A 13,436-nucleotide genomic window follows, 5' to 3' on the forward strand; every position below is an offset into this window, starting at 1 on the left:
CGCAATCACATTTAGTTTCCAAATGGGAATTAAGAGAGCTGACCGGAAAGTGTGCTGGTGCGTGATTGTCGCTTATGAGGCAATCCCACATCGTTAACAATTTGTTCCATCTCGGCTTTCACCATCTCCTCAGGCAGTCCTTTCAGACGGGCATAGAACCAGATGTGCTCCTCCACTGTCAGCCTAAATTCATTTTCGAGCAGACCACAAATCAGTGCCAAGATGTTAGTGAATTTTCCAGTAATATGAAATACTTGGCTGAAAAGATCATCAAAAACTTTATACTCACATGCTGAAAAGTACATTGTGTTGGGGACAAACACCCAGATTCTGCCTGATGGTGCTAAGTTCCGAGCGAATGTCTTTTCCTAGGATGTAGGCCGTCCCTGAAGTGGGTGGGAACAACCCTGTCAGGATTGACCTGTTGGAAACGAAGCATGGACAAGTCAGTAAGTCATCAACTCAGACCTCTGTTAAACAGGACGTGTGTGTTGTCTTACATCGTTGTGGTCTTGCCAGCTCCATTGTGGCCAAGGAAGGAGGTGATTTGCCCCTCGTAGAATCTAAGGGAGAGTCCATCCACTGCCAGTTTGTTTCCATGGCTATAGACCTTCACCAGGTTCTCAATGTAAACACCTGGATCAATGTGGCTTGGCTCCTCCTCGATGCACACAGCTGGATATACGATTCAAAAACAACAATAGCATCTTAGTGTCTCTTGTGGTTTTATGTCTTGAAAACCTTCTTAACCGAGCAAAAAAGCAACATTTGTACCATCGGCGTTGCCTTTCTTGGACAAAGGAGTTGAGAGGTTCTTGTTCTCTTTTTCACCACACCAATATGTCTTTGTGAAAGGGAAATACCAAGGTCTGGGGATTCCATACTGGCCTGTAATCAAAAGAATTACATTCTCTTTTAGTACACTGAGACCTGTTTGTTTCTGATCTACTGTTTCTGATTCACCACAATACAAGAGTAATGTGCAGACTCACCAGGGAACACAGCCTCGATATACCATGTCATTATTCCATAGAGCATAGCATCAAATAGCATGAGACAGATGGATGTGCTCAGGTTGTAGCTATCCTCCTCCAGAGGGCTTGCCAGCAAGTTGGACCACTGGATTCCCACGCCTTGCTCCTCAAACAGGGATAAGTATTCACAGCCAAATCCAAATGCAACCGGAGACAGTAAGCTCTGAGAAGAGGACGGTGAAGAAAATACATTTAATGCACAGGGAACATTATTTTACATACTGGATGTTTGTAGAGTATTAAATTCCATCGACGCACCACAACAATCTTTGCTCCATATCCCACATAGTCTTGCCAGGCAACACACAGCACGTAGGGCAGGTAAAGGGTGAAATATATGATTCCACCACAGGCTGCTGCCAGGTTGGCACGAGAGAACAATGTGCTAATGAGGAAGCACTGCATGATGGTTACCACCCCAAAGGAGCTCAGGAAAAGAAAAACCACGCCTGAATCGCTGTAAGGTAGTAGGTTTCCGATCTGAGAGAAACAGAGAGACAAATACTTAATAACAAAGGCATCATTAATTTACAGCGACGTGTCTAAATAGACGAACACCCACCTTTAACAACATTACCAATAAGCCAGCGCTGATCAGCAATGGAATCAAACTGCTGATGAACCAGCTAAGCCACAGGGTGCCATTGTTAAGTCCCATGATCCTCATGGTCTCCTTGAGGCGGGCCTCCTTCTCGTAGACCACTCCCTTGATGATGATAGCCACGGAGTACATCCACGCCAAGGTCATAAACAAGGGCATGGAACGACTCATCACCCTCAAGAAACTATGAAATGAAGCAGGAGGTAAATCGTACTCAGTCTTTTGAATCATTTGTACTCGTTTTCTTTCTTCTTCTTTGACATTGTGTGATCTTACATGTCATCCACATAGCAGGGGTAGGGCATTTGTTGAATGTAGACACCAGTCTTTTCCTTGCTGCCTGTCACAGCTCGGATGATTCCCTGTTCAATGACATCCTGCAAGTAGGAGAATCCTCCCCAGATGTACCGTAAGTCCTCAAAGGGGTCTGCTCTGGGGCCAGGGTCCCAGTAGCTGCAAACATATATAAAATCTATTAGCTCAATAATATTGCTGGAATAGTAATTCAAAATTGATTAGTTTTCTTTCTCATACCCATCCTTGATCTTGTTGGTCCTCTCAACATTATCAATATCCATGCGGATTTTGTAGTTGACATTGGGGGGCAGGTCAGAGCTGTTGCTATGGGCTATGTCGGAAAACACAATGCCTGCCCAAAACTTCTGATTGTCAAGCAGACCCATAGATTTGTTGACTAAGCGCTCCTCATTGGCGACTGGCTCCAGTTTATCCAGGTTCACACACTGAGTGGCAGAAGAAGTATTGTCATGGTTACTGAAAAGTAAATAATCCTTCAACAAATAACAACCCATACACCCTTTTTATATATAGAATATGAGCAAAATGTTTAGCAGAGTCTTTCCTGTATAGACTGATTTAGGCTCAGCCGCACCATGCGTTTGAGAGGCCAATGAGTTCAACACAATATGAAATGGCAGAATGGGCACTCCCCAGTGCTAAATGGATGACAGACCTATTTATAATTGCTTGACATAGATCTTGTGAGAAATGACAACAAGTATTCCTTGTGAGCTCCTTAAGAGTTAAATCCCACCTAGTAGGTCAGTAGGTCAGTGTGTTGTTTACAGTGAGACTAGTGAGACATGTCCTGTGTTTAGTTTGTCTTGACATGGGTACATAATCAATGCGACCAACTGCACAGTTTTTTATCATGAGTGATTCTGAGACAAAAGTAATTCATCTGTCCTCTTGGTATCATCAATTCAACTCAAAGAAAAGCTAATCCTCGTGGTCATATATACCACTCATCTGAGCATTACGACGGAGAAGAAGTTCACATTTACACTGAACTTCAGAACCTCCCAAGAATGTGATTCCTTGACACAAAAATACAACAACAAGGCCCTTTCAGCAGGGCATGAAGATTGACTAATGTTTGGCAAGAACGTATGTGGTAGATCTTTATCTGAGGCTTGGCCCTGGCTGGTGTGATGACCCAGTGAGCACAGAGAAGAACACAGTGACCTACTCGGCATGGTCATTAATCAATTTCATGATCTGCAGTTCAGAGAGCATACAAACAATGACTAAGGTGGTTTTTATTTTTATTTCATAAAATTTGCTGGGTTTACTAACCTCCATGAAGCGGGTGATGGTCTGGATGGCCTGGTCAGTTTCATTGAAGACATCCCTCCAGGTGTACACTGATTTTTCAGCTTTTTTGTCTGCCGAGGACTTGGAAAGGAAGCGTGATATGTCGGATACACGCCACTCAGTACCGCTGAGTTGAGTGTTCATGAAAGTGGCGCTTGCGTTATTTTGGAGCAGTGTCTGCAGAAAAAATTAAATAGATATGCTTTAAAACACAGAAAAAGCTCAGTGTTGTAAATAAAATGAGCAAAACAAATCTACTGTACTTAAGGCTTAGTTGTCTTTTTTTTAAATTTGCGGCTAATGTACTATTCTACACTAGTTTGTGACCTCTTTCATAATGTCTCTACATTTTGTGAGCACTCCCTCCAAGGCTCTTCAGGTTCATCATATAGTTCCACAGGACTATATAGGCAACCAGCAAACACTACAGTGCAACACAGATAACTTATGCTACATTATCGTCAGTTGAAATGAAAAGAGAAGGTTAAGCCACTAAAGCCACTAAAATTATAAACACAGACACATGCATTTAATAACGTTTTTTGGGTGTATTGAATGCAAACATGGAATGAAGAACATTTTTGTGCACATTTGTGCATTTGTGTGTTGACTTCATCAGCCCAAGCAGCAACATAACTTCTCTTATCAAGTGTAATTCAAACAATGAGCACTAGGAGACAGTGCTGACAATGTGAAAGCTGACCAAGAGTAACCATGATATGTGAAACTCTGTGTACTTTAATCATACTGTATGTTTGTAAGAAGTATTTTTTTTAGAAAATACATTGAGTGTTCATCTCTTATTTAAAAATTATCAGTGGTTTCAGATATCCGACCTATTGTCAGAGTTATGCTTCACTTGTGTTAACCCAGACTATTATTGTTGCCGGACCATCTTTCCCACCATGTCAAGTCTTCTCATTAGCCTGAGAATAAACAAACTCAATCGAGGGCAGCTGTGGATGTATAAAGTGTGAGTCCATAGCAAAGCAGGATAAATCGTGAGGCCTGAAGGGATTTTTTTTACTGAAATTACTGCTTTGGTAAGTACCTGATTGCACAAATACCACAGAGATGTACAGATTACTATATCAAAGATCCTTAGTAAAATAAGTATCTCTATGTCTGTTCTACCCGTGCAGCCCACTCACCCTGACTAAGTCCATCTCCTCACTGTTCTCCATGAAGTTCCATACTTTGGGCTTCATCTCATCCCACATTCCTCCGAGGTCTCTCAAAAGACCCAGCTCCTGGAAAGTCTTGTTCACCTGGAGCAAACAATCACACACATCATTCAAAATTCAGTGTTAAAGGATTTCCAGCAGGGCTATAGACACTTTACCTCATGAATTATCCTCTGTGTCGCTGGAGTATCTGGGGTGTAGAGGATCTTTCCCATGAGCAGAGGCTTCAGAGCTCTCCAGATCATCCTGGAAATGGGGCTTGACTCCAGGTTTCGCATCATGTTGTTACAATAAGGAGCTTGACAGAAAAGGCAAGAGATATTCCAAATTTTTTTTACATTTAATGTCCACTTGATTGGCATTTTAATAGTTCTGATCGGACACTTACTGGATGTGTTATCATATGCGGAAAGGGGTTCACTGTCGCTGTCGTTGCCGTGGTTTCCAAACAGCGCCTTGTAGTTATTATCCTCATACCAATTGAGAGACTTGATTTTGAGGCCGCCTCCCTCGGGATGGCCACAGACAATACGTGACACCGCCTGGTACATCTGATTCGGAGAGCCTGTGGGATTGGCAGTGAGATACAGGATCTCCTTTCGCATATCTTTCCAACTCTTCATGCTGGCAAGCTAAAGGGAGAAAACACAGAAGACATGAGTCTAAAATAGAGTACCAACAACCATAACATTGCAAGTCTATCGCTCCAGAGACGTTTTTTGGCAGGTTGAAAAAAATATGTGTCCACGTTGTCCCATATTAGCACATAGTTGCATCCCACTCTGTAAGTCGTTTTCAAAAAATACTGTTTCAAAGCACCCAAAACGCTGTTGTGCTGGATGAGAGGCAAGGTCGAAAAGCAAGGTCTAAAAAGGCCAGTTTGAAAGAGTTTGGTGTGGAGGAATGTGACAGCACTGACCTAAACCCTGTTGCTGCATTGGTCATATGCACAAATACTTTTTTAATATATTTTATATATTGCATGAATGTTAACGAGCTAAGGAATACAAATAGACAGCAAACACTCTTACATGTGCACCAACAGTCAAAAAACATTCTGCTCTTCACTGGTAAGAAAAGGCTGCGGTGTAAATATTTGATCATAAAATAGAGCAAGTCAAACACTAAGAGGATGAATAATGATAAACTATAGTCAGTAAAAATGTTTAACATTGCCAAGTCACCTACCAGGCACAGAGCAAATATTTGAACATAAAATATCTTCAAGGCAAAGATTCCCAACAACGGAATGCAATGTTCATGGTGGCCAGTTCCAGTTACAGAAACATATTACATCACAATATGATAGACCGAACTGCATGTTCACACTATCGAGTATGAGTGTTTTAGAAAGCCTGTAGGTTTCAACAGATGGTCAAGTTCCACGATGAATGGGATTTCAGACAAGGCTTGGGGGGGGAGGGGGGTGAACGCTGCAGGGTGTAGACACAAAATCTCCAGTCTTATCAGTTCTGTAGTATGTCTGTGTGTTTCTGCAGAGCTCCGATAGATAACATGCATACAGGTTAGTGTGACACTTACATGCTATATCTCATGTTAAATGGTGTGTGTCTCCACTGTGGTTATTCCGTGCTCATTAAATGCACTGTCACCAACTCGTGATACCAAAGGAATGAGGAGGTGGGCAGGGGTAGTGGTGAATGCTTTTTGTGTAACAAAGAACAAGAGTTAAGTAAGAGGTTTGAAGCTTTTGTTCCCGCAAGTGCGAATTAGAGGAGGTTACTTGAGTTTATGGTGAAAGCACACACTCCCATGAGGAAATGGTTGAAAAAAAACGTCCAGGTTAAAGATGGAAACCAAAAATATGAGCAAATATCCAAGGGAGGAAAACAAATGTCATTCATCAGGTGAGATAAACTAGTGTTTGATAGTGATGGGAGTAGACGGTGGAAATAAACAAGAGGGAGTGAGAAGACAGAGCGGGGAAAAAAGCGAGGTTACTCTCGGTCACTCTTCTAATAGGCAAACCTCCTCAGGCTCCACAAGTACTCTGCTATTAAACTGACAAATGCTACTGAGCACGCACACACGCACATGCTGTTGTACATAAACACTATTCTGACATGCATGGTTCAGTTTTCTTTGTCCTCAGCACCACTTCACTTAGTAGCTGGTTTTCAGTTCACAGTCTGCCTTTAGTGTGTTTCTCAACAACATATCCACCATGAATGTTACAAATATGATTGAAAGAGGTTGTTCCTGTTGGAGTTTTTGTTATCTCAGGCTTCAGCTGTATCAAACCATCACATTGTTTTTTAGGACTGGGAAAAATATTGCGTGCAATGTTTGTGAGCTATGTCGAACTGGATGAGTATCTGTGTTTGTGTGTAGGCGGTTGTCTTGTGTGGATGCAGTTCAGTGAGAGTGTTACATACAGTACTGTGCTACACAAGCAAAAACAGCAATGACTGGAGACCATTATTGTGTCCAGTGCTGGCATTTATTCTTGTGTTTTTTCTTCTCTTTTGTTATGTGTCTGACTACTGGGCCAAACTGTGGAATGGTATCCAAATACACTCATTTAGACAGTCATTCTCAGAGAAACAATGACCATGTCGGCATGGGTCACAAGCACACATACACTCAGCATCGGCAGCCTGTTATGTCCCACAGTAACCTCCTCTTAGAAGAGCCTGACTCAGGTTACTAAAGTTCACTTTATCAACCAGCTACAGAAGAAGACCTACCTGTATGAACGATCTTTATCTGTAATTATAACTAACATAATACTACATCATTGTGAAGGCCTTGCTTTCATAGTCAGTGTTATTTCACTTACAGTGAGCACAAAAATATGATGGTTGATAAAGTACATATTTTGAGAATGCTTCAGTGAGGAAACCAAGATATCGAAGCCATGTTTACATACCAGATAGGCTACACCAGAGATATGTGACATGGCTTGGCGAAAAGACATTTTGTAAATATTGTGGGTGTTTTTTATACCTTTTTGGCTTTGGATGCAATGGAAATTCTTGGTAGTTAAAATAAAACAGGGGTTACATACGGGAAATGCTCAATATGCCAGCCTCACATCTGCTAAGCAAGCCAACGCAATAAAATGTCTTAATCAGCCAACATCTGTTTCCAAGAGCATGCTCAGTGATTACGGAACAAAGATGCTCTTTCAGTCAACACTGACTCATTGAAACAAAAAATGTGGACAAATTCGAAGCTTCACCATTTTTTTTAACCTTTTGCCTTTCACATTCACCAGTTAATGTTTACATAGATTTCCTCTGTCTACAATGAATATTTTCATTTTCTGTATTTTATTGTTTCAGCCTTACATCCACACGGCGACGGCATTGTGCCATGAAATGTCATCATGGTTTCCAAAGTAGGAAAATCTGTCAACGTTGCTGTGTGGTTTCTGTGGAGACAAGCAAACTGCTACCTAATGAAAATGATGACGTCACCGCCTCGTCACCATCACATGCCCATAAGTGATGGGTGCCGACATTATATTTGTTTTTTCCTTGTTTCTCACTTCCAAACAGATATGAAGGTTCACCCTGTGCATTGGTTTCAACACCTTACCGCATTTGTTCCATAGAACAATGGCATGAATGGAGTGAGTCCTTTTGTCAGTGTCTGTCTCATGGGTAAAGGTGGAAATAGTGTAATGTAGTAGAAATTAAATTGGCAGATAGCAATACATTTTCAATTTTTCAATCGTACTTTTCTCTAATAATATTGTTAAAATCTTGTCTCGTCTTGTTGACCCAATGTCATAATATCCAATTATTTCAACTGGAATGAATGGCCAGCATTTTCCTGATATTTTTTTGGGTCTTATACGCCTCGCAGAAGTAATTCCATTTCATTGTTAGTCTAAACAAGCCCTGGTCAAGCAGAAAACAAAAAGTTTTTTTACAGCGTCACATGTAAGTGTGCCTTATATATTACATTGTTTTCTCCCAATGATCTGTTCCCGTCCGTGTTGAAAAATCTCATGAGCTGTCCCATGTGGATTGACAATGATAAAAATGCTGAATGCTACAACAGTAGGGTGAGAAGAAAAATATAGTTTGTTGTTCTTACTGCTGATTAGACAGGAAATAACACACACAGCTGTATCCTAATGCTTTGTCAGCATAGTAGAACACTGGCCAGTGTGTGTAGTATGTGTTGGGGGGGGGGGGTCTTTATAAAAACAGTGAACTGTCCAATATTTAACAAGTGTTTTATGTTAATGAGTGTCCAAAAATGCTGACTGGAGATTTAGTTTATAAACATTGGGTAAATGAATGCTGAAAAGCATGAACAGGATCACTAACAGTACACAGACACTTTTTGGTCATGTAAAATATCGCTTGCCTCAATGAAATAAACATTTCCCTATACAGATATATAGGAGTCTAAATGAGGCATTTTTGTTAAAGGGTTTTTTGCCATGTGTGAGTGTGTGCAAGCATGAGGTGGTGGTCACAACTTGCTAATCCCTGATATTTTGTGTGTCTGGCTGTGTGTCTTGTTCGTGTCTCCACTCACTGCTTTGGGTGCATGCATTCACGTAAGCACGTGTACTTTATGTACCTCCACAGCCAGTTCTCCGAGGCTCTCCAGAAGATAGTCAGTTGCAGCTGAGACTTCCTGAACTACTTTGGGATCAGACTTTACATCCTTCTGTAAAAAAAACAAAACACATAAGAGTAAGTATACACTCTTACATTGCAGCTTAAAGGTTAAATGGTTACGTCTACACGAACGTGTCCCATTACCTGCATTAATTAGCTGCCTATTTTTACTTGTACCTGTTTTTATATTTAGAATGTTTTTATATTTAGAATTTAGAAAATAGAAATACATGTTTGTTCATGTCTCACATAGAGATTGTGGATGATGGGCAAATTAACACAAAAAGAAAATTCCTTTAAGTTTAACTCGACAACTCTTATGGGAGTTAAGTAGCAAAACAATACTATGAGAACCCAAATCTTAATTACTGACATGAAAAATTATGTCCAGAAAGTGATACTGTTGCATAACAGATTTGCTTGATAAACACACTTACCCGAATGGGCTTGAAAAAGTCCAAGTTTGACAGGAAGTGGCTCTGGGCCTTGTTCAGCCAGTCCCTGGAGGATTTGCAGATGATTTCTTGCGTCAGGCGAGATACATTGCCATCAGCAATATGGACAAACTCCTCCAGGGGTGTTGTGTTACATAAGTCTCTGAGATGAAAGCCAAAACCTTTAGTCAGCACCTGGACACAGAAAGGGAGAAACAGACAGTGATTATTTTGTTTCACATAAAAGGTGGAGGCGTCCTGAGCCGATATTGATATCATCCACCAAGTGCATCTAGTATCGTACTAGGAAGGAGCAACACTTGCTATGGCAAAGATACACATAGCACATTTCACTACATAAACGTGGTTCACTGTTTGACATGTCTCAAAAGTCCCAAAACAAGGACTGATTATCACAAAGACACAAATACCATTTTGTGGACATGTTATGGAACCGACAAAGGAAAAACTTAATGCATGTGAATAAGAGCAAATGCTGTATTTTAAAACGAGAAACAACTGTGTCCAGTCCAGTGGAGGTAATTACATCTCTACTTCCTAATGGGAGCTCTTAAAGGACACAGGACGCTACCATTTATCAGACGTGATGTGCATTTTTATGTATGTGTGTGCTTCAAACCTAAGAGACATTTGTCCTCTAAGTCCTCTTGACCAACCTGTGTAATGCCAGCATTTTTATCATTATATGTACTGTAAACACAAGCACTATGCATTAATATAAACAGGCATGTTGTATGGGCTTAGCAAAGAGAAATAGTTGTAATCATAACAATACATCAAAGATATGTTCAACATACAGTTTGCTGCAAACCAATTACCAAAATGGCTACCAACTCCTCTCCTTGAATAATGACCTTGCCAGGTTAATGCACGTGCATCGTCACTGATCAATAGACGTCTGGGTAAGAGCAGTGGGTGGAGCGGAGTCACATCGCAGCACTGTGTCTGCACGTGAGGAGGGATGAGGGGTGGGGGCGGCAGCAAGGGGAGCAGTCACATGACTCACGCTCTGTCCTATGATGTGACTTACTGGCAGCTGTTGTTGACGTGGATGTAAGCTGGTTGGCTCGAGAAATTAAGATGACACGAATGGGAGAGGAGGTGAGTGTGCATGTGTGTGAAGATTTCCCAATACAAGAATGGAACATTATTAAGCATATATTTGATCCATTTGGGAATTGTAGTTTATTTAAGCAGAATAAGGGACAGAGGAGATAATTTGTGCTCACAGTGTCTGCACCCATCTAAACCCACCCAGAATTATTTTTTTCTGGTATTAAGGGCTTAACAGACTCCATCGAGTCAAGGTCACTGGATTTGTGCATGAGCACTGAGTACAAGGGTTTATGGTCTCCGATGTGGAAAGGGCTGTACAATACTGTATTTTTCTATTCAAGTCAAGCACATTTTAAACAACAAATTGCCATTGTTTTGTGTTGAGCTCTAACATTTGGAAATGCCAAGTGTGATATTCTACCTTTTCCAGATTGACGTCAGCCTCTACTATCTGCTTCAGCGCGTGATGAGGAAGTGATGCGTTGTGATGCAAGAAGTGGGAGAGGGTTTCGTTATCTTTCAAAAAGTCCTTCAGCTTGAAACCTAGAGGCAAAAGACAAGAACAACGTATAGTAAGCTGACTACTTTTAATACAAAGGGGATGCGATACAAATTACAGGAAAGCAAGAATGTCTCCAACTGAGCATTGCAGTCATGAAAGCATTCTGATGTCCCCATGTTCCGTATTTACCCAGTAATTCAAGAAATAGGGGACTATGGCTACACTACTAACGGTCTGTTTAGCACCTCCAGAGGACTTTCTGTGCCCCCTCTGAATACCAAGAATGTCTAACAACTTCTCTTAACCTGACTCACTTCCATGATTGCACACACTGAACTTCTCCACCTCGGTTAAGGTTACTTGAGGCCGTTCCACTTTGCTCTACATGCAGCTAAATGGTTTCTTCCTGTCTGATGCACACACACAAAACAAGTTTGATGCAGACGCAGTGAACATCCTGAGGGAGGAAGTGACTGAGAACAGCGTGGTTCTATGGTTGCATGAGCACAGTGTGGATGTTACATCGTGCACTTGTGTCTGTGAGTGACCTCAACCCTCCTAAGGTGAATCTCCACGGAGAACTAATAAGGTCTAATCAGTGTCCCAGAAGGAAAGAAAGGGCCCCATTGGTACACAGCCTACAAAGACCCTTGAGGACACAACAGAATAGATGCTACAACCTCATTAAAATAGGAGTTATGCAGTCAGCCAAGCTATATGTGTCCATTCCAGGTCTTTCTTTTATCTAATCTGTGTAAGTGTGCCCTCATTTACTGACTAAGTGGTTGAAATTCTTTTGTTATCAGGATCAGAGTTTTTCCTGAGTCCAATTCAAGCTTGCCGATTGAATTGCCTTTTTTTTGCCAGTGCCTTTTTTTGTTCAAAAGTTCTCAAACTTTAGCAACCAGTCTCATCACAACCCAAACTGGTCCATAAACAGGCTGCCATTATTGTGAACCACAGACTCCCAATTTTACAAGCCAACAAACAAGCACAAAAAGTGGAGCAAACAGTGGGTTGCTACACAACCCTGACATCAATTCCACTAGTTTATGCTTGAACTCAACCTAACGAGTTGTGCTCCTGCCAGAAGCTAAAAGAGGCCTGTTCTGGAAATGAGACAGCTCAAACTTTGCACTGCCTTGAAGGTCGGCAAAGACTGTGAAGCCTTGAAGGCCTTGCGGTTATGTGCAAAATATGGCCATACCCACTCTGCATTTATTTTCTATATAAATCCCATCAGCTGCTCAATTGTTAGCAGACATGTGAATGCTTCCCCCTCTTATCTCTGTGATCTATGCTCTAATTCCGATCGCGTCATTCTGCAGTAGAGCTGCGTGTGCATTTTCCAGCATTAAAACATCTCCTATTTCCCAGATGAATGCATTCCTTCATTCTGGTGAAAGATCACTGCACACTGTGCATTTAGTAATTGATTGTGATTAAAAGCACATACGATGTAAGGCTTCCAGTTAGAATGTCTATAGATTAGGTCATATCTAAGGTACACTGTTAACACCATTAACAGTGTTAACATGGACAGGAAAATACAATATAAACACAATAAACAAAAGGCACAGGCAAATCTTGTTTCGAAGGCACAGGCAATTCTTTCTAACTAAATAAGATTTTCTACTGCAGATAATATACAATTATTGCCTTTTTGAGGGTCTGTGCTGCCTTACGAGGCGGTTGCATAATAATGTCCTGTACCTCTGGACAAAAAGAACAGATGGGTTTGCAAAATACAGCAAGAACCTTTCTTGCTATGTTTAGTTGCATAACAGCTGATGGACTGTGGACTATGTTCCGCATCAGGGTCTCATGTACAAATAAGCTTGGTACAGTACAGTAATTTATTAATGGGAACTAATTGATCATATGTGTATTGGAGGTGTATTATGTTTTTTTTTTAATTAACTAGCCTCTTTTGGTTTACATTGGATTTGTAGTGTGATTTATTGAAGACAATTATGTTGCCTCATCGTATGATTCCTACATACCTACAATGGGTTCTGAATACCTTTTCTCCTTTCTTTCAGCAAAGTATTCAATTGGTTTACATGTCTGCAGAGTCAAAAGAGTACTCATTGCTACATTTGAAACTGTGGACACCAAGTCTGCCCATCAACAAGATGTTATTTTAGAAACACAACCTTTCTCTGCAGCCAAGGTCATGGCAATGGATCTTTTTCTCACTCTCTTCGAAAATGTTGCCCAAAAATTCAAAATGCTTGAATAGTGTGTGTCAACTAAGCCCCAACGTGTGCCCTCTGAGCCAGGAAGTGGCAACATTCCAGTTCAGACAATTTGCAGATTTGTGTAGCGATTACACAATCATTTTCAGGGTGGTATATATGCATGATGGCTGTCTTGCACCTCTTCTGGC

The 13,436-nt window shown here is 41.1% G+C and overlaps 1 protein-coding gene across 1 annotated transcript in view; it reads right to left on the reverse strand.

The window, feature by feature from the left end:
- Positions 1-13,436, reverse strand: part of LOC131125100 (phospholipid-transporting ATPase ABCA1-like) — a 29,393-nt gene that overhangs the window by 9,984 nt on the left and 5,973 nt on the right. Inside the window, exons 6-21 of the mRNA XM_058066285.1 lie at positions 10,967-11,088; positions 9,472-9,663; positions 8,994-9,083; positions 4,822-5,065; positions 4,592-4,731; positions 4,401-4,517; positions 3,232-3,426; positions 2,170-2,378; positions 1,912-2,088; positions 1,597-1,819; positions 1,293-1,514; positions 993-1,197; positions 775-888; positions 501-675; positions 290-421; positions 44-183 (exon numbers count right to left, since the gene is read on the reverse strand). Coding sequence (XP_057922268.1) covers positions 44-183; positions 290-421; positions 501-675; positions 775-888; positions 993-1,197; positions 1,293-1,514; positions 1,597-1,819; positions 1,912-2,088; positions 2,170-2,378; positions 3,232-3,426; positions 4,401-4,517; positions 4,592-4,731; positions 4,822-5,065; positions 8,994-9,083; positions 9,472-9,663; positions 10,967-11,088 — 2,697 coding nt within the window. The remainder of the gene's footprint in view (positions 1-43; positions 184-289; positions 422-500; positions 676-774; positions 889-992; positions 1,198-1,292; positions 1,515-1,596; positions 1,820-1,911; positions 2,089-2,169; positions 2,379-3,231; positions 3,427-4,400; positions 4,518-4,591; positions 4,732-4,821; positions 5,066-8,993; positions 9,084-9,471; positions 9,664-10,966; positions 11,089-13,436) is intronic.

This window comes from Doryrhamphus excisus, chromosome 1, assembly GCF_030265055.1.
Source record: "Doryrhamphus excisus isolate RoL2022-K1 chromosome 1, RoL_Dexc_1.0, whole genome shotgun sequence".
Taxonomy (NCBI): Eukaryota; Metazoa; Chordata; class Actinopteri; order Syngnathiformes; family Syngnathidae; genus Doryrhamphus; species Doryrhamphus excisus.